Source organism: Camellia sinensis, chromosome 8, assembly GCF_055761805.1.
Source record: "Camellia sinensis isolate YWXY chromosome 8, ASM5576180v1, whole genome shotgun sequence".
NCBI lineage: Eukaryota > Viridiplantae > Streptophyta > Magnoliopsida > Ericales > Theaceae > Camellia > Camellia sinensis.
The window spans coordinates 61,443,942-61,468,601 of record NC_138968.1 but is presented as its reverse complement, the minus strand read 5'-3'; the positions used below and the strand labels follow the sequence as shown (position 1 = coordinate 61,468,601).

At 33.7% G+C, this 24,660-nt stretch overlaps 1 protein-coding gene and 1 long non-coding RNA gene across 12 annotated transcripts; both read right to left on the bottom strand.

Annotated features, from left to right (window-relative positions):
• Window positions 1–1,203: 1,203 nt before the first annotated feature.
• On the bottom strand, window positions 1,204–4,735 carry LOC145796551 (uncharacterized). Of its 6 annotated transcripts, none has more exons than XR_014337022.1 (5): window positions 4,576–4,735; window positions 2,793–2,965; window positions 2,127–2,353; window positions 1,984–2,045; window positions 1,204–1,460 (listed from the first exon to the last, which is right to left on the bottom strand). It is a non-coding gene; the product is annotated as an uncharacterized LOC145796551 (long non-coding RNA). The 6 variants fall into 6 exon arrangements; XR_014337026.1 differs by having other exon boundaries at window positions 2,127–2,285; XR_014337023.1 differs by having other exon boundaries at window positions 2,793–2,909.
• Window positions 4,736–11,640: 6,905 nt separating this feature from the next.
• On the bottom strand, window positions 11,641–24,202 carry LOC145796947 (uncharacterized). Of its 6 annotated transcripts, none has more exons than XR_014337736.1 (11): window positions 23,713–24,202; window positions 22,061–22,156; window positions 21,632–21,886; window positions 20,765–20,859; window positions 20,057–20,209; window positions 19,442–19,490; window positions 19,232–19,347; window positions 14,334–14,626; window positions 13,581–13,930; window positions 13,193–13,328; window positions 11,641–13,085 (listed from the first exon to the last, which is right to left on the bottom strand). XR_014337736.1 is itself a non-coding variant. In XM_082882772.1 (7 exons), exons 2-7 carry the CDS (start codon window positions 22,074–22,076, stop codon window positions 19,283–19,285), a joined length of 633 nt encoding a protein of 210 aa, XP_082738898.1. In that variant the 5' UTR covers window positions 22,077–22,156; window positions 23,713–24,198; the 3' UTR covers window positions 18,523–19,282. The 6 variants fall into 6 exon arrangements, 1 of the variants encoding a protein (XP_082738898.1); XR_014337737.1 differs by having other exon boundaries at window positions 12,862–13,049; XR_014337735.1 differs by lacking the exons at window positions 11,641–13,085; window positions 13,193–13,328; window positions 14,334–14,626 and having other exon boundaries at window positions 13,376–13,930.
• Window positions 24,203–24,660: the final 458 nt, after the last annotated feature.

Genomic DNA, 24,660 nt, shown 5'->3' with positions numbered 1-24,660 from the left:
TAAATGATGTTAGAAAATTGTTTATTTATTTGCATATAAATGATGTTTTCATGGAATATGGGAATTATGGAAGTTTTGAGAATTGTTGTTTAAAAGTATTAATATAGTCTTACGATGACTAAATTGTTGGAAATGTTTGAAATGTGAGAATTATGTTATCCCTTGGATGAATTGAAATAAAAGTATTTATTCATCTTGTGAAATTGCATTAAAGTGAGAAATGATAATTTTGATCACAATTGGAATATTGTGTGGGAGTATTGAAAGTGGAAAAATATTGCATTATATTATTAATCATTGCATTAGCATATCAATTCATTTGATAATGAAGAGCTTTGAAATTTGATTTGAAAACTTTGCATTTAGAAAAGAATGTTAACAACAAGTTTTCATGAAATGATTTTAGGGTAAATACGGTGGTAAGTCTTGAAATGTGGTGTAGATTATAGGTGTCGAGCTTTCCACTTAATACTGATAAAAATGACAGATTAGAGGTGTCGAGCCTTCCAGTTGATACTGGTAAAAATGACAAATTGGTAGTACTTGTACAGTCTACTTACAGACACTGACTTAGGGATTACCAGAGTTGTATTTACCGCCCCTTGAATTAAATTAATAAATTTTGAACAATTGAAATTGCATGATATCATTGAGCATGATGGTTTTCAAAGGATGAAAAATATTTCAAAAAGGACATAGCATGACATGAAGATTTCATATACAACAAAAAACAGTTTTGGCAACACAACAAAATTCGTCGCCAAAAGGCAGAAATCGTCGGCAAAAAGCTTTGCCGACCCATAGAGCTTCGCGGGTAACTCGTCGCTGAAAGTGTGTTGAGAAAAGTTTTTACCAACGAAAAATTCATTGCATCGCCAAAAGCATGTCTTTAGCGACAAACATCTTTGTGCGCAAAAACCTTCAATCATCGTTGCCAATTTACCATTGCGTCGGCAAAAGTGGTTCAAATAAGATGATTATGTGTCACTTTTGCCGACTCAAATTTGCATTGGTAAAAATGATACTTTTGGCGACAATTTGATTGCGTCGGCAAAACATCTAATTGTTTTATAAAAAATAAAAACAATAATAATTTGGTATTTGGGTTAGCAAAAATTACCATCACAAATAATAAATTATTTTCCAATAAAAAAAATTATTAAATAATATCCACACTTTAATTCACTGACATCCAAACACATATAAATAAATAAATAAATTCTATTTATGATAGCAACAATAGCCCATGTGTTCTTACAATTTAAAATTTAAGTTTATGTACAACAATACCTAAAGTTAAACTAACTACAAAATAAATAAAATCAAGTCAATCCCAATTGGAACGATGTTTTTAATGCAACTATAACATCACGAATGACAATATGCAAATGCATGTGAACAAGCCTCTTCTCATTTCCAATTAGTACTTGAGCAAGATCATAATCTCCATCTTCAGCAACCTACATTCAAGAAAGAAAAATAATTTTTTTTATTATTGATATTGTCATAAATGAAAATTTAAACTTGCAAATTTAGAGGACAGAGATTTAAGGGAAATGTATAAAGAAATCTCAACAGAATTGAGTTAAAGCATTGAGATTAAGATTTTTGTAATTGAGATTGAGATTAAGACTAAGAAATGTCAAAAATTCATAACATAATCCTAAGGGTTTGTAATTAAGATTTTGTTTTTTTAATTTATGGTGCACCTTTCGTAAGTATATAAAATTAATTCGTAACTAACACCACAAAAATTCAACACTTTTTTATGATAAGGTGGTGTGTACAATAGTTTGACTCTATAAAGTAATATAACACACAAAAATATGTTATTTACAACCAAAAGGCTAAAGCTGTTGTCTAAGTAGATGATCAAGATGCTGACTTATATATGAACTTGATTACAAAAAAATAAATAAATAAATAAAAATCAAAGCAATAAAGTGGTAAAATAAAATGGGTCTCAATCCACATTGAAATTACCTGGTAACAAGTAGGAGGAAGATTGCAATTACTTGAAAATTTGTGGAAGAACCTCAGCCCACCTAATAAATAACAAAACCATCATACATATATTCTTATATATATATAAGAAGTATATATAAAGAGAACAAAAATGAACATACCCACTGAAGGAAAAACAGAGGAAGACCTCACTACAAGAAATCGCATTTTTCGCAACGGAACGAAAAAATGCCCCCCCTTTAAAATCTTCTTTATCAGTACAATGTCCACTTCCTGATGAAGGAGTACTAGTTTAACCCTCAAGCATGTAAAATTACAAGCTGCGTTGTCAAAGACTCAAAATCACTCTAATCTCATGAACAGCAGGGGTAAAAAAAAGACAGACCACCTACAAAAATAGAAACCAAATCCAAAATTCACATTAATAGACATGATTATTAGTGGAGCCCACTTATAAAACAAATCATATCCCGCTATATACATTTTGTGTCCAGCTTATGTGCTCTCTTAGACTTGGCAAAAAAACTGATAAAATGGAGAGAAGCTAAAGAACAAGAAGCACTGGAAAAATCAAGGGAGCATATCTTCTTTTTAGGGCAAGTAAGTTATAGGGAGCATATCATCCAACCCATTATATCACACATCCACTCAATACTATCTGAGAAACAAAGAGTGTGAACTGAACATTAATAAAGGGTTTTTGCACTGGCTGCTATTCAAGATCAAGACAAAGCTAGATTTATAAATCAAGCTATTAATCAAGGTCTAGGAAAAGGAAACATTTATCCCGGAAGAAAGAATTAAGTCAATAAAGAGAATTAAGATACCTCTTTAAAAAGTTGGAAGTGATATCATATCACTCAACCTGAGGAATGTGATGAGAATACCACACAGTTGTATCAGTTGCTATCATAAACAATGAGAACTGAATTAGTTGGTTTAATCTGCAACCATACCCAAAGCCATCTCAACAAGAAGTCAATAGCATGTATGGTTTGCTCTGTCACAGGTTTGTTAAAAGAGTGCAATACAAAAATTAAAACGAAAAAACAGAAAAAACAAAAAAAAACAAAGCCCAATTAGTACACATTAATGTGTGATACATATTCAAAAAAATAATAAGAATAAAGTTTAGAGAAAAAAAAAAAAAAATAGCATCAAAGAATAATAATATGAATTGAAAAGAATTTGATATACTACTATTGTTTCTTTTCAAGACTTGAAGTTTGTTCTCTTTCTTGGGTTTGTTTGGGAATGACCATTTGGACTAAAATAGTCAAAAAAGATAAAATATGTTAAACAAACACCTTACCTCTCTCTCTCTCTCTCTCTCTCTCTCAATATGAAAGTAAAACTAACAGTAGATTACTTGAATTTGTTTGGTAGAGGACACACTTTGGGTTGGGATTTCTGAAAACTACACAAACCCTGATGCACCAAAGTCACTGTTGGTGGTCAAGAAGCTCGTTGATGATGGCCAATATGCCGAAGCTACTACTGAAGCGATCAAGTTGTCAGACAATCCTTCAGCTGTATGCTACTTTATTACCTTTTATTGTGGCAATTTTGGGATCATCAATTGAACCATGTGGATATTATATACAAAAATGTGCTATTATTGTATCATTTGTCCATAACTAAATTTTGAAGCACTTCAATCCAAATTAGAAGTTTTGATTGATGGAGGCATTGAAACATTTAACTAGCAACACATTTAACACTGTTTGGATCATGGATTTTCAAATCCCTACCCAAATCCATGACACAAACACAGCCTAAGAAAATAGAAACAAATTCAAATCTTGTTTGTGAGCTTTCAATGCTAATTCTATGGTTAAACTTAAATAATTGGATGATTGGATCTTTTATGCAAACTGATTATGTTCTGTTTCAAATTTTCACTTACACAATCTCATTGTAAAGCTCATATAGTTGTGAATGTGCACCATTGTACATGAGGAAATTTTCAACAAGCATCTACAAACAAAATTAGAACACCCAAGGTGATTCAAAAAGATACAACGAGCATATTACATCCACTTTGGTTAATTTGGAACTTTCTGCATCCATTAAAGCTAGCTTACATCTAAGTTGTAATTGATATAGTATCATATTGGGGTTAGTATTCCTGATCCTAAGTGAAATTTCATATTTTTCTATGATTTTTCTTTTTTATTTTTCATAACCTTGTAATTTTCCTGTGATGATGAGAAGGTTTACCACCTTCTGGGTGATATCAAGCTAGAATTTGATGATTCTCATGCTTCATATAGTGAAGAAACATATTCAAGAGTACTGGACTTGGATACTGCAACTACAAAAGTGAAAAACATTGTTCCTACTGTGCAATCTAATAAGAAATAGCGTCAAATAAGCAAGAAAAAAAAAATCTTTAAAAAGCCCTAGCAATTCACTAGAAGCTAGAGATATAATGGTTCTCCCCTAGTTCAAAACTCAATAGAAAGCAGATAGAATTGCAGGTTATGCATGGAACCCTTGACAAAGAAACGAATAACTGAAACGAATGAAATACAAAGCAAATAGAACAAAGATTCAGATAACAAATTGAGAGAGAGAAGTAAAATACAGAGCAAAGAGGGGACGACCTACCGAGCCAGAATGAAGAGGCGATGGTGTAGCACAGCAACGGCAAATGGCGAAAACCCGACGGTCGACAAATATCTACGTGGGCGTGCGATTGTGAGGAGAGAACTTGCAATCGTGAGAGAATGGCTGTGCAAGGAGAAAATCGTGGAGAGAATAGGGGTTTTTTTGGAGGGAAGGTAAAAAACATGGTCACTGTTGTTTGGTTTGAGTTCAATTTTATTATTACTAGTGGGTAGTGGGTAGCACACACAATGCGTGTGCAGTTTAATTAAGTAGGAATAAAAAAAATAATAATGAAATTAATATTATAATGTGTACTTAATTTAAGTGGTATGTGGTTATGGGTTCAAGCCTTGTCCATCTCTTTATTTAACTTTTTTAAAAAAAATAAAAAATATCTTGCCCATCTCTTTATTTAACTTTTTTTTAAAAAATAAAAAATACTGCCACATGGCATGAGGAGAGTAAAGCTTCAGGACACCATAAGAGGAGTTCACTTTATAATAGTATAGATAGATAGATTATTTATTTTTCTTAACCAAAAAAATCTTTCTATTCTTTTTAAATATATTTGAAAATTAAAAATTATTCATATACTTTGTAAAATTATATAAAATTGATATGTACTTTTTAGTATGTTTGGTTTCAATTTTTTAAATTCAATTTTTTAAAAATTGAATTTTTTTTTTTGTTTTTCGTGTTTTTTTTTAAGTGAATATTTTTAAAATTTTGAGTATTTTTTTTTTTTTTTACTTTTTTGGATGCACCTTAGTTAAATGTATCTAAAAAGTAAAATATTTATGAAAAAATATTTTAAAAAATTAATAAATACACAAAATATAAAAAATATACTGAATTTTTGTTTTTTTTTTTATTTAGTGAAATTTTTAAAGTTTTTTTTCACAAAAATTATATTTTTTAAGTGTATTTATATTAGATGTGTCTAAAAATTAAAAAAATTGCTTAAAATATTAAAAAAAATCAGTAAAATTAAAAAAAATACAAAAAACAAGAAAGTAGAATTTTTTAAAAATTGAATTCTAAAAAATTAAACCAAACAAACTATTTAATTTTTTAATTTTTTCACAAAACTAATTTTTAGCCTTTTAAAAGAAATCTAAAACAAGTTTTAGAAAATCAAAGCCATCTCAACTTTTGCCGACAAATAATTTTGTTGTCGCTAAATGTCTAATTCTTTGCCAATGCCAACTTTTTGTTGCCAAAAATAAATAGACTAATAGCAACGCTTATCATGTTGCCAAAAATTAACCTTGGTTGCTAAAATTTTCAAAAAATTGGCGCCAACCAAAAATTTAGGCGCCTAGTGAATATTATACATTTTTAGCAACGATAGTAAATTGCATTGTTAAAGGTCTACTTTTACCAACGAAATTGACTACTGTGTCGCCGAAAATATACTTTTTGCTATGAAAAATTAGCATCGTCGCCAAAAGTGGTTGCTAAAAGTGTAATTTCTTGTAGTATATATACTTTGTTAAGAACTTCCTACTGAGCTTTATACTCACCCTACGAGATTTTTGTGCAGTAAAGAATGTGGTGATTCCGCCTAACCAAAGGCTAGAAAATATGTGTATTGAGAGTACAAAACTCTCATTCTGCTGTGACTCTGTCTGTAAGCCAAGGACTGTATTTGTGTTGGTTTGAATAACCATTTTGTGTAACCAGGTGTAAGCTTTGGAAACTTCTAAACCCTTGGGGGTATTTATTTGTTCAATTACTTGTTGTTGGACTAATGTATTATTGCATGAGGAATTATTTATATTAAGAAATGCAAGCGTGTGATTGTATAATTGGTTTTCCTTTAAAAGGGCTATGATTATTGTATTGTCATTTGAGTATGAAAATTGGGGCGTTACACTATGGGTAATTAACCCAAAGAAAAAAAATTTGGTCCAAAATTTTGAAATCCAAATTTATATTTTAATAAACATTTGAGGTTTAAACCAAGTATTTATCTTAGCTGTTGGGGTTTGCCCTACTCCAACACCCACACATAAGAATGTAAAAATGGCCCAGCCCGTTCAGGCTCAGGCTCGGACCAAGCCAGCCACAAGCTTAACGGGCTCCCATCATTTTTCGAGCTGAGCTGGGCTGTCCTAGTTCCCAAAATACTAGGCCTAGGCCCAAGCCCAAGGGGTAATCAGACTTGGGTCGAACTTAACAATTTTTTTATTATTTATTAATTTTTTTACCAAAATAGTTTGAAAGTGACGTTGGACGTAGAGTAGTCCAGGTCACAGATCAGGCGGTCTAGGTCGTAGGTCGAGCAATCCGAGTTGCGGATCGGGCCTTAATCGGTCTGCGTGGGTTGGTCAAAAAAATGGCCCAAGCCCTAGCCTGGAAGGTCGAGCCGGGCCAAACCTAAGGCTTAGGCAGGCTTTAGGCGAGCCATTTTTACAACCCACACATAATCGTTCGACAAATTGGAGGCTCAACTCAATACCACTTATGTGTTTTATCATCTTCACTCAACCCATATCCATCACAAATATTGAAAGCACTTTCTTTCTCACTATTTTAAATTTCTTTTTGATGGAACTATTCATCTAAAACTTTTGAAACAAATTGGGGAATTATCACATTTTTTTTTTTGGTTTATTTATTTATTTATATACCAAATTATGATGGAAAGTCTCATATTTGTAATACAAAGATAGAATTTCAAGATTCAGACTCTATTATGGGTATGAATTCATACCCATATTCATACCCATAATAAATGAAAGGAAACATTAAAAAAATAAAAATAAAAATGATGTAATCATAACAGACAAAAAATTTTTATAACCATAATCAAACAAACATTTAATGAAGCAAAAACTAATGCAGATGGTCAGTAGACGCTAAAATAAACAAAAGTAAATATATATTTTAGTAGAAAAGAGATGATATCAACATCTTTTCATCCATATAACTCACGAATTAATGATGAAAAATAAAGTGTAATGTAAATTAAAATCTCGAGGGAAGCTGGTATAATTATATCAAAAGTGTGGAGTTAATTGTATTTTTTCTAAACTTGAAGGGAGGTGAGTGTAATTTACCCTTCTTTATATATATATATATATGTGTGTGTGTGTGAGCACATGGCTTGGTGTCCAATTGTGTGGGGCTTCTCCTTCTGCCACGTGACAAATTTTTCTATTCTAAAATAAAAAAATATTATTCAAAGGCGTGAACAAAATTTGAACACAAGACCTTAAATTTCATTAAAAAAAATTCCTACCATTTTGACAACATGCATAATATGTTATTAATTTCTTTATTATTTGTTTTATACTTACTTATCTGAATTAGATATACATTGCGTGTGCCACCCACTAGTATATATATATCAATCTTGCTTCATACACCCAGTGGGGGTGGCGCCCCCAGTGACGTGGCGCGCCCCCACTGGTCAGAAATCAAAAAAAAAAAAAAAAAAAAGAAAAACTGTTTTCCCGGACCAACCCCCAGCTGACACCTCACTGGGTGTCACCCCCAGCTGGGGGTAGGAAGCATTTTTCATATATATATATATATATATGAAAGGCCTTTCTTTAAAGTTCGCATTAGGCTCAAAAAATGTTTGGCTTGGTAAAATTTATGGAATTGTAGTATTATTGTTTCATTTTTCATTTCTAAATTCATAATTTAAATACAATCGTAGAGTCTAGTATGTATAGTAGGTACCCTGAGCATTCCAAATGTACAAAGCAGAATTTTACTGTAACACAATTTTTTGTATTTGTATATTAGGGGTTGTTTGGGGTGTCCTAAATAACTACACTTTTTTACTTTTTGAACTAAAAAATTAAGGAAAAAAATATGGTTATTTGGGTTAACTTTTTGACTTTTTATGAAAAAGTGTGTATTTAAAAATTATATAAATTAGTGTGCAGGAGAAAATTAGGATTAGGAGTTGTGCAATCGTACTTTTTGACATTTTGTGAATAGTGATAACTTTTTAACTTTTTGAATAACTTTTTGACTTTTTTTCAACTTGTCAAACTTAGCCTAAAAAGCAAACATGTTTTCATTTTGTTTCTCTGTTTCAAATAACAACTTAATACCCTCAAAATACAAGTTGCCAATATCACGGACGGAATCAAGATTTCATCATCGTAGAAGCCAAACAATAAATAATATTTTTTTACTATATAGGCAAACACATATATATGTACAATACGATATATAAATTTTATATATATATATATATAGAAGGGTTATGACAAACATAATTTTTTAAAGAATCAGGGCTCATGAACCCCCATAATCTTCTCCTAGTTTCACGCCTACCTATATCTACCTTCAACATATTAGCTCCAGCTAAGTTCCAGATTGCTTCAAAAGTATTTCATCAATCGAAGAACCAGAACCAAACAGAACAAGTTGACAACTAAAGGGGAACAGACAATGAAAAATATTAACCTTTGGTGCTCCACTAACTGTTCCGACAGGCAATGCAGCACTTAGGGCATCCCAACAAGTTAGATTATCACGCAATTCCCCTGTTACCTGAGAGGGGAAAAAAAAAGAAAAGAAAAGGAAGACATTGTTTATTTCAGTAAAAGTTTCAGGTTGCTTTTTATTTTAATGTTTCTCCATGAATCAATGAAAAAGAAGGCATTGTTTATATCATGCATGCAAATATTTGCTTAGCAAAAAACTCATCTCCAGAACAAGAAGACACAAGTTTCGCATTAGAAACTCAATCCACATTTAGTTTAAAGCAAAATCTCACCGTGGAGCTGATGTGCATCACATGAGAGTACCGTTCAACATTCATGAGCCTCTCCACATTTACAGAACCGTATTTGGCCACCTATGTCAACAATCTTGAGTTAACTACAAGAGTGGAATGCATTTAATGTTTGAAAGATACACCAATTTTGAGAAAACAAAGATGAAAATTGTACAGTCAATGCTGATATAGGGATATATATATATATATATATATATATATATGTGTGTGCATGTATGGATAAATAATCAAAACAATATAAATCATATCTAAAAAATTCAGCTGACAATAACTGCAAGCATTAACGGGCACAACTGGCACCAAAATTCACCAGTATCCTAAATTTGCTTCCAGAAGTTTCATGCACATGAGATTTGATGGGCATCGAAAGAAGAAGCAACCAAATGGTAGAACTGTAAATTAGTGAGAACGGTAAATGATGACCTCAATTGACAATTGCCCCATCTGATTCATACTAACCAAGATCCATTGACCAATAGATGGCAAAAAAGACACTCCAAAAGTCTTTTAGTAAACTTCCAAACAAGCATTGGCCAACAGAATACAAGTCAAAAAATGTGAATATAGGATCACATTGAGTGAATGTAATAATTCAGCTACTATAAACTATAGATTTCAGCAGGAACAAGCATGAGAAAAATTCATATTGGTGCAACCACTACGTTATAAATGTCCATATAAGTAGAGAGAATTTGACCAAAACCTTTCCAACATCATTTCGCCCCAAATCAACCAGCATGATGTGTTCGGCACATTGCTTTTCATCATTTAGCATCTGCTTTTCTAAAATCTCATCTTCAAGCAGTGTCCTCCCTCTTCTACTAGTCCCAGCCAACGGTCGATTAACAATCTTATTCTGTCAACAAGAATGGCAAAATACACAACCATTAGTCAACGTGTACCAAAGTAGAAACGATAAGCACTATATAAGATTTTGCAAACATCCAGAAGTAGCTAATATTCTAAGCCGAGAGAAGAGATAAAGTAAACTTCTGTAAGAATCTCATATGAAAGTAATCAGAAGTAAAATGCTTAATTATATGTACCTTTTTTAGACGTGTAAGAATTTCTGGGCTTGAAGCAACCAGAATACACCCTCTAGCCTGATAGGATGGAAAAGAATTTAAAATAGTTAATTGTAATTACCAAAAAAAAAAAGAGGAAAAAGAAGGGAAAAAATAAGTAACATTGGACATTATGGATAGCCTCAGAGAAGATCATACTTGCAAGTAAGTCATATATGGACTTGGATTCACAGCTCTCAATGCTCTGTAGACTTCAAATGGGTCAGCAAATGTTCGTCGTTCAAAGCGTTGACTTAATACAATCTGGAAAATATCTCCTGCAAAAATGTACTCTTTTGCTTGCAGTACTGCATTCTTGTATTCTTCACTTGTCATGTTTGAGTTCTTCAGACAAGGACCGAAATGGTGAGTGTGTAAGTCCACAACACCAGGAGACAGCCTTGGGCTAACAATTGGGAATCAAATAAAAGGACATGCACATAAATGTGAATGACTTTGTGAAAACCATTATTCTTACGTAGAAAAGAGTTCAATGTTTACTCACGGATCAATATCCAGTACTCTGGAGGCCAACATTTCCAAGCGTCTCATTCCATCAACATAAGCCTTGTCAATGGAGGAGTATTGATCCAACCACTGCTGGAAAAATGACTTTTAGCGGCGTTTTAAAAACGCCGCTATATGTATGCAAAACGCCGCTAATTCCTTTAGTGACGCTTATCACCAAACGTCGAGGACGCGGCCGTCGCTATAAGTTTATGACGCTTTAAAAACGTCGTAAAATTAGTATAAGCGGCGTTTTTAAAAACGCCGCTAAATGCAATAAATAATGATAAAATAACGTCATCCAATATTTAGCGACGTTTTTAAAACGCCGTGATAAATTTTTTTATTTTAAAAAAATTTCCGTTGTCACTGTAGTGGCGTTTTGAAAAAACGCCGTTATAGCTCTTTTTTTAACATTTTAATCCATTTTCTTTTTCAACATTTTAGATCTAATCTATATACACTTAAAAAGTACAATTTTTGTACAATATTTTTTTAACACACTGAATTGACAATATCAAAAGGCAATCTTGTAAATCACCTTTAAACCCACTCCAACTCCATCCCCATTAAAGGACATACACTGAATAAAATATTTTAACCAGTCCAGAAATTGCAGCTTGTTATTTGAATGGTGTACATGCATGAAACTGGTAAGGTCTGTTAGGATGTAAGGAAAAAGCAGCAAGTAAAATTAGTAAGCTAAGCATCCAATCATCAACCATTACGTACTTGAAGCACCAAAAAGGGAACCATTTTGTACGCTAGAGTTCCTATAAACTCTCATTTACTGCAACAGATCACAAGGGGTCCAGAACAAAACAAATCCACTAACAAAACTTGGGTGTAAACAAGCAGACTACTGTCTAACCAACACTTAAACTGAATAGATCACTAGACTCTCTTGCCTGCAGAACTGCCTTTAACTCAATTTTGTACCTCAACTCATTTTTTAGATTTACTTGTAGTAGTCCAATACCTTAGTGTGTAGATCTCTGCTGCAAGAGCTGTCACTCCCCCAATAGATACAATCAATTTATTTTGATCAATTAATATGGCCGGAAGACCCCTGCAAAATGAATCCCCATAAGCATATTATAAACAAAATAAAATAATAAAATAAAATGAAGTAAATACACAAAAGCAACAAATAGAGCTTGTGATGAGCTAGCCAGAGAATACCATTGTGCTTCTATCTCTCCTCTTTAAGGACCCACCAACCATAGCAAATATAGAATTTTAAACAAGTGAAAGCCTATACATGAAATATAGCAGCATTAAATATTTAATATTCTTCACACAAAAAGAACATTAACACACATTGAAAAGACATGAAGTTGATGATTCCAAAAACAAGCAAAAGGTTCGGATGCAAAAAGTTACATTCCACCATCAAATCCATCTAGAAGCTTCCCATTATAGACAAGTTTAATACGAGAAGTATAAAAATCCAATATAACCTGTCCAGTTCTACGCACCATGTGACATCTGTTTTTTCAATATGGTTTCAACAAATAATTTGATGATATAATAATTGTGAAGGTTATATAAACAATATGCCCTGTATCAATATTCTGTACTATTTAGCTAGTTTGAATAGAACTCACAATAAAACTCTAATCATGGCAACAGATAGTATATCTAGACTAGGCTATGTAGGTTGTGACCAGTGACTAGGATACATTCTACTCAATCACCATGATGGCTGGTCACACTGCTAGTGCAAGCAGTTGCTTTCAATGTTTCACTCAATGGGTTGTACTCTGCTTGTCCAAGTTTCAGCCCAAGTGCTAGTCAAATAATATTTAACTAACACAAATATATTACCGAAGATTATTGGCACTGTGAAATTATTAAACATAAGTCTAACACAGTCATGATTTACCGAAGGTCAGCACTTTGAAAGAGAATCAAGGGGGCAAAAACAAAAACAAAAATTCTAAAAAGAAGATCAACATTGCTTCTGATTTTACTTTATTAAGAATCAAAGATCAACCTTGCTAGAAAAACATAGCACAGAGGAGTAAGGGACAGAAGTGTTGGAGCTTCCATGGACTGAACAACATCCTCAAGCAATGGCACTCCCATCTGGTAGTTTAATGCATTACCATAACCCTTTAATATGAACAGCTCCAAATCATCTGTCCACTCCAGCAAGACAACCTAAAAATGTTTAGCTGCAATCCCAGATAGTTAGGACAAGAAACAAAAGTTGACACTTAATTTGTTCGTTCTTGAAGGAATATACATCATCAGTAGAGTGGCATGCAATGCAGGATCATACCTGCAATCCTGGCTCTTGACAAGCCTCTGCAAATTTAGCTGTTGAAAGAGCTGCATTTCTTTTAATATCAGCTTTCTTGCGCTCTAGTTCAGCCAGTTGCTGTTGAGTCCTTTGGACCTGATTTTTCTGATATGGTCTTCAAATATGAAATACAATTGATCAATAATATAAGCCGCACTAACATCAAGCAAATATTATTATTTAGCATTAACCAAGTAGGAATATTATTATTCTTGACCTGCTCTAATTTTCCAAAGAAAACAGTAAGTAAATTTCCAGATCTGAAATCCCAGATAATTAGGACAAGAAATAGAAATTAGAGTTAACCATCAAAGCTTGATCAATATAAACCATCTTCACAACAGGACTGCTAGTTAGTTAACTATACCTACATACAAGACAGAATACAACATAACACTGATCCGAACCAAGACGATGATGCACTTCTTGTTATCGATCACCAAACGAAAGGTTTGGAGATATATAAGCAATTAATGGATGAATCAAGTGATCACCAACACGCATAGGCTGTTACACCCACACAATGTGGGTGGTTTGCTGAATGGTATAGTCGACTTGCTTCATTGAGTGAGGATTCATGAGATGGTCTTCAGTTGTCTTCTTCTGTTTTACGAAGAAAGATGACAGCAGACTCTTGCTGCGGACAGGTACGCGAATAATCTGAAGCCGGTTTGGGTTGTCAAATGACTTGAAAGCTGTCAAAGGTTTTGAGACCTCCTGCAAAGTACAATCACTCTCATAAGAACTTTTTGGCATTTCTCTCAACCACAGGGCAAGATATTTTACAACATAAGCAAGCATAAGGTATGGAGCTTCTCTCCTACCACCCATGAGTGGTCCAGCAAAAACATCTCCATACCAAAAGATTTTTAAGTCATCAGATCATCTAATCAAATTCATATACATACAGTAAAACCAAGTCTCGTATCCCATTCAATGGAAGAAACTACGCATGAATTATTTTTTCCCGTTGGCACAATTAATCATAATAGGTTCATGTACAACAAAGACAATTTTGAGCAGGATACATTCCCAAATCCCAGTCAACACAAAGGAATGCAGAGAGCCCGGTGAACAAACAATTTATGCTACTTCAATATATTGACTAAATAAACATTACATGTTTGATGGTTTCCATAACGATTCCCCTTGCAGTAGAAATTTTCTTCCTCCTCTTGATGATTTCAATCGAACAAACAATTTCCCAAATATCCCATTAAACAACTTCCCACATTATCATCTAGCTTTGAGTCAATCAAAAGAACAAAACTAGAGTAATGCACACCAGGTATATATTACAAGTAAAATGTATTCTATAAGCTTGAAAAACAGTGCCATCGGGTTTTAATCCCCATGTTCCAGAGAGTGCATGGACACAGGTTGTCCCATGCAATTCCTTCCTTTTTGTTGTTCCTAAAGACAACACAAAGAAACACAAAATAGCTTTAACACACAAGATGATAAACATATTAGCAAAGATAGATAACTAAAAGCTCAACAGCCCAGCCTAAGCGTACATATGGGCTATCATCCAAGGTGCAATTTTTTTAAAAACCAGTAAACACCCTGCAAACAGCATTGAAATTGAGAAGAAAACCAAAACAAACTGAATGGTGTAACAACTTGCAAAGGCATCAACCATTACTAATGCTATCTACTCTAGGGTATGGAGGATGTAGCATCAATGCTTTATCATGTCTGTACATATACTAGCAAGTACAAGCAGATGGAGGTGTAGTTGAACTTTATTGTTTTGAATTGAAATGCTAGCTAACAGTTTGCTAACCAGCACTAACATCTCACTAGATTTTTCTAACAGTTTGCTAACAGTTTGCTAAGCAGATGGAGGTGTAGTTGAACTTTATTGTGTATGGGAAGGGAAAAGTGGGATTTGTATATGGAAAGGGAAAAGTGGGATTTGTAATGGCTGCAAGTTATAATTTTTAACTTGACCAATCCAGGAAATGCATCAACCAAATGCAAAAAATTATTTCATTTAAGAAAACAGAACAAATCCTGACTTCAATGTTTCAAAACAAGCACCCAAGGAATAAGGTACTCACCTGTATAAATGTCGAAGGACCCCCAAGAATATCAAAATACTTCTTAAGCCGCTCAACAATCTGTTTAAAGGAAAAATAAACCATTAGCACTGGTGCAAGTAAATTTAGTGACAAAAAATCAACTTTTTTTAGCCATGACATCATCCACAAGAACTTTAATGTTTGGTTAATAAAAAAATAAATTTGTGCCCGCATGAAATAAAAATGTTTAAAGTGAGTACACCATAAAAAACCAAATACAATGAAAACAAATCCATGTCTGAATGATAATTATTAAAACAAATCATCTTGCATTTACTTTCAAGACATTGATCGACAACATAATTCAATACCGAGAATGGTAACCAAACATGCTCCAAACATGCTCGAACTATTTACCTCTGATTATCTGATCACTCACATGTACTCATGGATGATCCTTCAGAAAAAACATTAAAAAATAAAAAAAATAAAATCATCAAATCATCCTTGGGTTTCCTATAAGAAAATTAACACAGCTTCCTCATTTTCTTACCTTTGCTTCGCCCCTTGCGGCTGCCAATTATGAGAATGGAGGATCATGTCAGAACTTTTTTGTGCAAATACTGCAGAAAGAGCAGTCAGCACATAGTGTACCCCAGGCTCCAACACCCCACATTGGCAGGATCAACAAATAAAACTACATCTAATATATAATTTTGAAAAGGCTATGCCTCTCTTTAGGCAATTCTCTATTGCTTTAATCAGCATTTAACTCAGAAAAGTTTATTCAATAGAAATATTTTCACCTAAAATTACAGTTAGATAAAATAATACATGTATTGTAATATGACAAGTATACTCACATCCCAATGGCACCAAACTTTCATGGTTAGTGCCCCCACACCTAAAATCAGCCAGTAGGAAGCAATGCAGCCACTAGATTTAAGTAACTCAACTACAGGTTAATGTTGCAAGTGTATACATCCAACCCAATCCGAGATATGCAAAAATAAGTTATGCGGTTCTCTAGTCAGGCTGATTTCTTGAGTGATAATCAAATTACAGAATTCTTCAATATTTTCAAACACTATGAGAAACATGAAATATGCCATGCATAGAACTGTAGGACAGGTAACATAGCCTACATGTCATGTTGGGGTTCTGGGGAGGGGAGGCAGGAGGATTATATAGCACAGCAGTTGAACATAAAGCTTTAACCAAATGACAAACCCACCTCAATTGCATGAATCGCAGCTTTGATTGCTTGCAACTGTGATGATAGAACTTTATGATTAGGAAACATATGAGTCTCTCCATTCTCCCTACATGTGGCAACGTGAATGGTATATCTTTCCTCCAGGTCAAAATCAAGCTCAAATGTAGTATGGCAAGTCTTACAGTGCTTCTCATCTCTCCAATACAGATCACGACAACACACCGTTAATTTTACTTCAAGAAAATTCCTTTTTCAAAAGATTTTCTATCAAAATAGAAAGATTTCTATCAGAATGAAATAGATGGAAAATGAGAAACAATGATTTATATGGATGGAAAATGAAAATTCCTTTTTCATTTTAGCTACTGAATCATCATCACCATTCCTGCTCAAGTGAATAAACGTCTAATCAGAAACTGTATCAACAGAAAAACAACCAAACAAAGGTACATTAATGATAATATTAAGCTATTTACAACCGCAAGAAGTCACAATTATCCCTGGAATTAGATCAAATGAAAACTTAATGCTTCTACAGCAAGAAATCTGAGCCAAAATAGCTATTAGAGGAACGGCAAGAATTCAGAAAGAAACATAAATAATAAGAGAGTGCACTAAAAGAAACTGCTGAAAGAACTAAAAAAAGAAAACACCCAAATCTCTTAAAGAAGATATCCATCCTAGAATTCATATATAAAGCACATCTTTCAGACACATACAGAGACAAAATATCATAAGAAAGCAAATCCATCCCAATTAGATTAACAATGAAAGAAAAAAAGAGTACTAGCCAGAAATAGTAGAAGAAGAAGAAGAACTAACCTAAAATTAGGGGTGTGGTGGACCTTCCTCTTCCTGCAATTGATGTAATGTTGCAGCCCAAACTCATGAAGCTCAGATGGTTGGCTGGGGACCTTGACCCTCCTGATGGCAAATGCATTGACAATGACTCTAACCATGTCTTCACCTGGGCTCTGTCTTCCTAACCTTGTGCCTATAAGTAGGAACAATGTAGAATATCAATAAGGACACAATGAGTCCTACTGTAGGGACACCATACCCTAAACCCCAACCCAAGTTCTCTTGAATGTAGACAAGCCCAAGGGTGGCTACGAGTCCACCAATGAAGGAGCTGAACGTCCACCAATTGAAGAAAGAGACCTTGAGCTTCTTCTCATGGGGGTTGATGTCATCAAACTGGTCTGCACCAAAGGTGGAGATGTTGGGTTTTGTTCCACCAGCACCAACTGCTATGATGTAAAGAGCTGAGTACTGTTTGGGATGATGAGGCCTTGCATACCCCATTTGTGCATGTTGGTTTCCAAAATTTAATTGACACTGACATTGTCAGAAGTACCATTCCCTGTAGTTGAGATCATTTTAAATGACTTGGTTGGCTTTACTATCAAGAAGGCCAAAGTGAAATAAAAATTGAATACATGTACAGCCATAAATGATAAATGTGCAAAAATTGTCTTGTTATCTGGCATTACAATTATAGTTTTAAATAATAGTATTGAGATATTAGTTTTGGCTGTACAATTAAATATCAAATAATATCAAACTTATATATCAGATCAGTATCAGAAGTTAAAAATCCTAATACAGCTGATATTTAAAATCCTAGTCACAACATCAAACATATTCCCACTAATTCTAGTTGTCTAAATCAGCAAAAGTGAAACCTAAGCGAGGTCTCAACTGTCCGTCTTCCTAAGGAGGTTGATCTGAGAAAGTGAGCCACCGAGCGAGGCTTCACCTTTCCATCTTCTGATCCAATGAAATGGACTTGAGGCTTAATTTTGTTTATTTAATTGATTGGGATCAAAATTAACAAGATGGTTTAACACTACTGAAAATGCACTCCGACAATAGCTTGCTAGTTTGTTCCAATGGAATTGAAGAAATTGGTTGGTATATATTTTCATGAAATAAAAAAGAGAAGAGAACTTTGTTTGGGCTATCACCTATGTGAGCTTGCAGAAGATATATGTATACATATATCGTTTGAAAATTACAATTTTACTTAAAAAGGGAAATTCTTGGTAAACAATTAAGGAGAAAAAAGGGAAAGAAAATGTCTAGAAAAAAAAAATTAAAATCAGACTACATGCCATTGCAACAATTCAACAACTAGTTTTGAATTAACAATATAAATGGCTGCTTTCCATACTAGTTTTGTTCTATCTCTGGTTTTGATGCTTTCATTTTCAAGCATCCAGATGAGTTTGGCAGCTCGCAACCTACTGCAAACAATGCCTACAATTCCATCTCTTCATCTTTTCGACGAATTTTCCAACTAAGATAACAAATCAACCACTCTTCCAACTCTAACCCAGATCCGATACTCTTATCAGCAACCCAAATCACTGCAGAGATTAAAGTTCATGAGTTTGCATCATCAAGTCTAGTGTGTAAAATGATTAAACTTTGATCATAGTACAGAAACAACTAAAATGGGTATGAAATTAATAAACAGAGAACCGAAATGGGTACAGAAACAACTAAAATGAAAATGGGTACAGAAACAACTAAAATAACCATCAGTGCTGAACATCACCTGCAAATTAAATTATAGTGAAAATGAAAATTGGTATGAAATTAATAAACAGAGAACCGAAAAATTCGAGGACTGCAGTTTACTTCCACATTGCAGAGAACTGAAAAATTCTATAAATTCCTTACCATAACAGCCATGGATCCCACTGGTTTATATGGGCATGAAATAGGACTACTATAAATCATATACTCTTTGAAAATAAAATACTCCAAAAGAACCTGGATTTGCGGAAGAGGATTGTGAAACAAGGTTATTCATATTAAGGTTATTCATATTAGCTGCGGCAGAAGCATTTCGATGAAGCTTTGAAGGATTGGAAGAACATTCTGTTCCCCTGCAAATGAAAGCAGAAGACAAAATAGAAGGAATATTAAACAACCAAACAGGTAATGACCACATTTGCATCTTTTTCTACATACACGCCATACCTTGATCCAACTTCTTCCCCACTGCTTTGCCTACGCAATGTGCCTGTAACTAAAGAAGAGCCCAAACATATTATCCAGAAACAGAGAAGCAAAACTGTACCATAATTTTGCAGATCTGGGGAAATGCAACAGAAGGATTAGTATCAAAACGATATATATATATATTATTTTAGTCAGCAAGCATCCTCTCCTTTTATCATGTAAAACCAAAATTTAACAACTCTATGCATTATTCACAATACCATGATCACTAAGGATAATTCTTTGGATTATTTGAATCAATCTCCAATTTAGTTCAATTAATTCAAGATTCAAATCAAAAGCCTGTGTGTTTTAGTTTGTTTACTTCTTCACCAACTCAATTTTCTGCTTTCAATTTCTTTACTTAAATTAGCAAATATTTGTCTGCAGTTCAAAGCTCAAACCCTATTTCCCTTATCCAAATAGAAAACAATCACGGAATGTGTCAGGGATCGGTTAATTGATAAGCATGTCCAGAATCTGCGAGTGATCCTACATGGCAATTCGTCTACTAGAGAAAACACTGTACTAGACATGCATGAAGAGGAGGAAAATAATATGTAAGCCTACTAGTTGAAGAGGAAAAGTAATTACCCTCGAGGAGGTGCTGGAGTTGCCGTTAAGTGGCCTGCTAGGATTCCTTAAAAGAGCACCAGCAGGAGCTGCTGTTTCAAGATCTGGATAAAAAGTAGCAGAAAATCTCCAAAAAGGAGCTGTCTCACCCATCTTTTCCCGTTTCAAAGCAATCTATAAATTGCATAGAGTTACGTTGGTTCATACATCAAAAAAGAGGAATGCATATACTGATGGAAAAAACAAACACAGGTCATAATTTATCTATAACGCTATATCAAGAGGATCCCTTGTACGAATTGTCATCATCACCAACCAACATAACCATCTCCTAGATGTTTGAGCATTGATGGAAGTGTCTGAGGTTCTTTACAGACTGTCACTTCTTGCTTCTACTTGATTCTCTCTCTTAAAAATTCTACCTACTTAACCAACTCACTGACCCCCTCCAGACAATATAACAGAAAAAGATAAACTAATTCAAAGAATAATGTAACTTATTTCTCAGGTCCTTTTTTCCTTTGATATATAAATATTAGTAAAAGTGTAGTAAAGGAGAAGTGTAGTAAAGGACAAATGCCGATCATTTTTTGCTGAATGGCATAGAAAGAACATGAATACTGCATGCTCACATCCTTGTCATGTATAAAGTGGTCATTAGAATGTGGGACGCATGCTACAAAATGCTCATCATCACCAAAAATAAGGGCAAGTATTATTCTATTATACCTTTTTTTTCCCTCCTTTGGTTGAAGAATTGAAAACGATCCAAACAAACCAGACATTCGCTCTAATGCCGTCTTTGAAATGGATCTTTTGAACATCTGTAAAGCAAGATGGGAAGTTAGCAAAGGAAACAAATTCACTCTCCAGTAGACTTGTGTGTGTCTGACTTATTACACCCACATTCTCAATTAACCCTCTAACTTATTGCACCAACCAATATTCACATTAACCCTCAATATGCCAAACATGTCCTCATCCCTAATGTCACACATTAACCCTCAATAAAAATGAGATATAATGAAATAAAATAAAAGTACCCATGATCAATTACCCTAAAACTAAACCATGGTCATGTCTGGCAATTTTAACTTAACATGAGATAGGATTGAATTCTACAAATCTTGCTCCTAATACAAGGACATTTCAAACGTGAAATAAAATATATAATTTTAGGATATTGATAATCTCATAACTATTAATTTCAAGCAAAAATCTCATATAATAATCAATCTACCAAAACAAACATAACCATAAACACTATATTCGGACAAATGAAGATTGGATTTACTTCCTAATTATATATTGATCATTTCTGTGCACAACCTTTTGCCACCATTTCAGAAATATCACTCCCTATATTATAACTAGACAATTTTACTAGTGCTAAAGGTTCATATTGTTTCTGTACCAATATAACTGTAGAAATGATTAGAGAAGCCAATTTTACAGTCAAAATTTTCTCTTTTATTCACTCCTCAAACTCAAAGTGAAGCAAATTTAATTAGTCTGTGTCCCAGAGGAAATCAGAAGAGTCCCATAAACCATTATCACTGTGATCTTTAGAGTTCCACACTGAGTAACAACAGAAACCTGAGTCCAAACTCTGACACTCCCCATGATGACGGTTCACTTCCCTTTGCTCATTTGACCAACTTGACATCCAATCCGATATGCAAACTTCATATGGAGAACTTGCAATTCCATAGTTTGATAATTCAAACACATCAGAGTGATCATCAGTGGTTCTCAAAATGTTCTCCTTAACAGATGTGCAGTCTCCATTATCAAATTTTGTAACCAACACATCTTGTTTCTCGTTGTTTGTGATGCTCTGATCGTAGTTTCCTATAATATGAAGCATTTGTTAATAAAGCAAGAAATTAGTAAACAAAAAGTCTACGTGCACAAAAAAATTTCAGACATGTTTCCATGAAAAATTTCTGTGCAAGTAGCTTAGTTGATAAGTAGAAGCAATAAAAACAGACAAATTAAATGGAGGGAAAATTCGGTGTAACTTGCTCTCGGACTTGTGCATTCTTTCTCAAATGACTTCTCCAGTAGTTCTTTATCTCATTATCAGTTCTTCCAGGCAACCTTCGAGCAATTTTTGACCATCTATGAAGTAAACAACAAACATATTTTAAACAAAACTTGGGACAACTTGTATAAGACGCTACTGTTTGGCATAGAAGTATATGGTCATAAATAGTTCCAAAAGTATACTATCTATTTCATTATTGGTTCTCAATCTTTAATTTGTTTCAATTACATCCCTAAACTTTACACATTGATTACAATGTAGTCCTTTCCTATAAATGCAGATGTTGATATCATGCTTAAATCAAGCTTTGAATGCACTATATATGCCAAATAACATTGATCAAATAATGGATAGAAGATTATGGTTTCATGTTGTATAGAAAAATTGAGGCTTTAGGGAGATTTTCAGGATTAACTCGACAAATTAAAAGTGCAATAGTCAGAAGATTTTAGGAATTAACTCAACAAATACAAAATTCAATGGACAAAAATTAACTTCTTGTTGCGACATATGAGAGGACTACGTTCCTCATTATGTATGTATTTCAGTTCTTAAAAGTAACTTTGTTATCTTTTTTAAATTCATGTGTCTATTATTCATTTAGGCAAAAAAATGAAATAAATTCCTCAATGTCTTTTATGTTCTTAATATAAGGCTAATATAAGCATGATCCCAAAATTTTTGGTCCGAAGTTTATGGCATTTATAAGAAGGGACCACAATGAATCAATGTGTGAAGTGCAGGATGTAATTAAAACAAATTAAAGGTTAGAGACCAAAATGAAAAATATAGTATACTTTGGGGATTATTTGTGTAATTTATCCTTTGCATATAAGTCCCTATCAATTTTGTTTTTTTTTTTTTTCAAACAGAAAGAACAACTGAAAAGTTCTAACTACAAAACATGGACTTGGGTATGTGTATATAGTGCATGTGTGTGTCTGGGAATTCACATCTCCCTAAGCCCCATACTTATCTAATAGAGTCTGCCTCCTAGTAAAGTCATCCAAGTCATTGAGGTCAAAAGAGTAATAGAGTTTTCAGTTTCTTGGATATGTGCTGTCCAATTCACTAGATGATGATGTGAGGTTAGACGCAATTCAATTAGAGATAATGTTGGCGCAAAACCCTTGTAACTTCCTGGGTTTAGAATGGTTGCTGCTCCTTCCAAATCATAAGATCAAGACAACTGCAACAAAAATCCTTACGCAATTTAAGTAAGAATTCTGACTTCTAAACTTTAATTCCTTGGGCATCTATGACCTGAGCTTCTCTCTTAATTTCAGAGAAAGAGTCTGATTTCACTTCATCAGTACTTTATAAAGATGATTTATTTGAAATCAAGTATGAAAGAGTTTTACTACAATCAATCTATCAATTAGGATATAATTGTTGAAAAAAGAACCTAACAGATCAATTCAACAAACACACATTGATGTATACAAATGTTATACATGCAGTAAAATTCGAAAGAAATACAGAGAGAGAGAGTATCGATTAAAGTTCAGTAAATGAGGATCAAGTCAGAATCTCTCAGAATCTCTGCAAATGAGGTTCAAGTAAGAATGCCTTCAAAACATTGATTTCATAGATCTAGAGAGAGAGAGAGAGAGACGGTGCAGCTCGCTACCTCGCTGGTGCAGATGACGTTGGCGATGGAGCTTCGAAATCGCTCTGAATCTCGAAATCGATCTGAATCTTCGAAATCGCTTCGAAATCGCAGGTGCAGATGGAGCTTCGATGAAGAAATGTGTGCGTATAAGGATCGAGAGTGAGAGAGAGAGAGAGAGAGACAGATGTGTGCGTATTCAAGCTAAGACTCAGTGTTATATATTCAAGCTTCAAGAACAGCCGATTGATCTCCTCCGTCTTCTTCGTCACTGAGAGAGAGAGAAAGAGAGAGATGTGCGCGAAATTGCTCTTACACTTTGGACTCAGATTAAAAAATAAGGGTTTCATAAAGGGGCGCGTGTGCCTACAGCATTCGGAGGCGCTTTTAAACGCCTTCACTTAGAAACGGTGCCGTTTTGGTTTTTAAAAATATACGACGGTTACAAAACGTCGTTAAAAATTATCAACCGTGACGTTTAATAAAACGCCGGTAATTAAACGCCGTTAATTGCCTCATTTCCTGCAGTGAACCTAACCCAATGAATCACATATGCTTTCTGAGAATGCACAGAACACCCAAAATGTCCTCAATCAAAGTTTTGAAAGAAACCCTACAGCCTCAATGAAGATAAAGCTGAGTCATAGTGACAGAACTTTAATAAGACTTATTTGCAGATTGATGATTGTAGTTTTATTAGAACAGATTTGTGATCTACATTTTTATCACCCAACCAAATGTTGAGAATGAATAAAGGGAATAGTGAAAGTGATAATGAAATTGTCTAATTCCTAATATACACAAGCATGCCATATATATAATATATATTCTCACAATTTACTCACTAATAACAAAACCAAACCAAACCAAGCCTTAAGTTTCATTAAATGGGGTCGGCTACATGAATTCTTCTTCTCCTCTCAACTTTATCAATGGTCATTTGGTTAGTTAAATTAAAGAGATTCATAT

Excerpts from the sequence above, each read along its gene's own strand:
- LOC145796947 (XM_082882772.1), bottom strand. Across the intron at positions 20,860-21,631 it reads GTGTCAGAGTTTGGACTCAG|ATGTTCAAAAGATCCATTTC; the intron begins GTTTCTGTTGTT and ends CTTGCTTTACAG. Across the intron at positions 19,348-19,441 it reads GGGGAAGAAGTTGGATCAAG|GGGAACAGAATGTTCTTCCA; the intron begins GTATGGCGTGTA and ends TTTCATTTGCAG.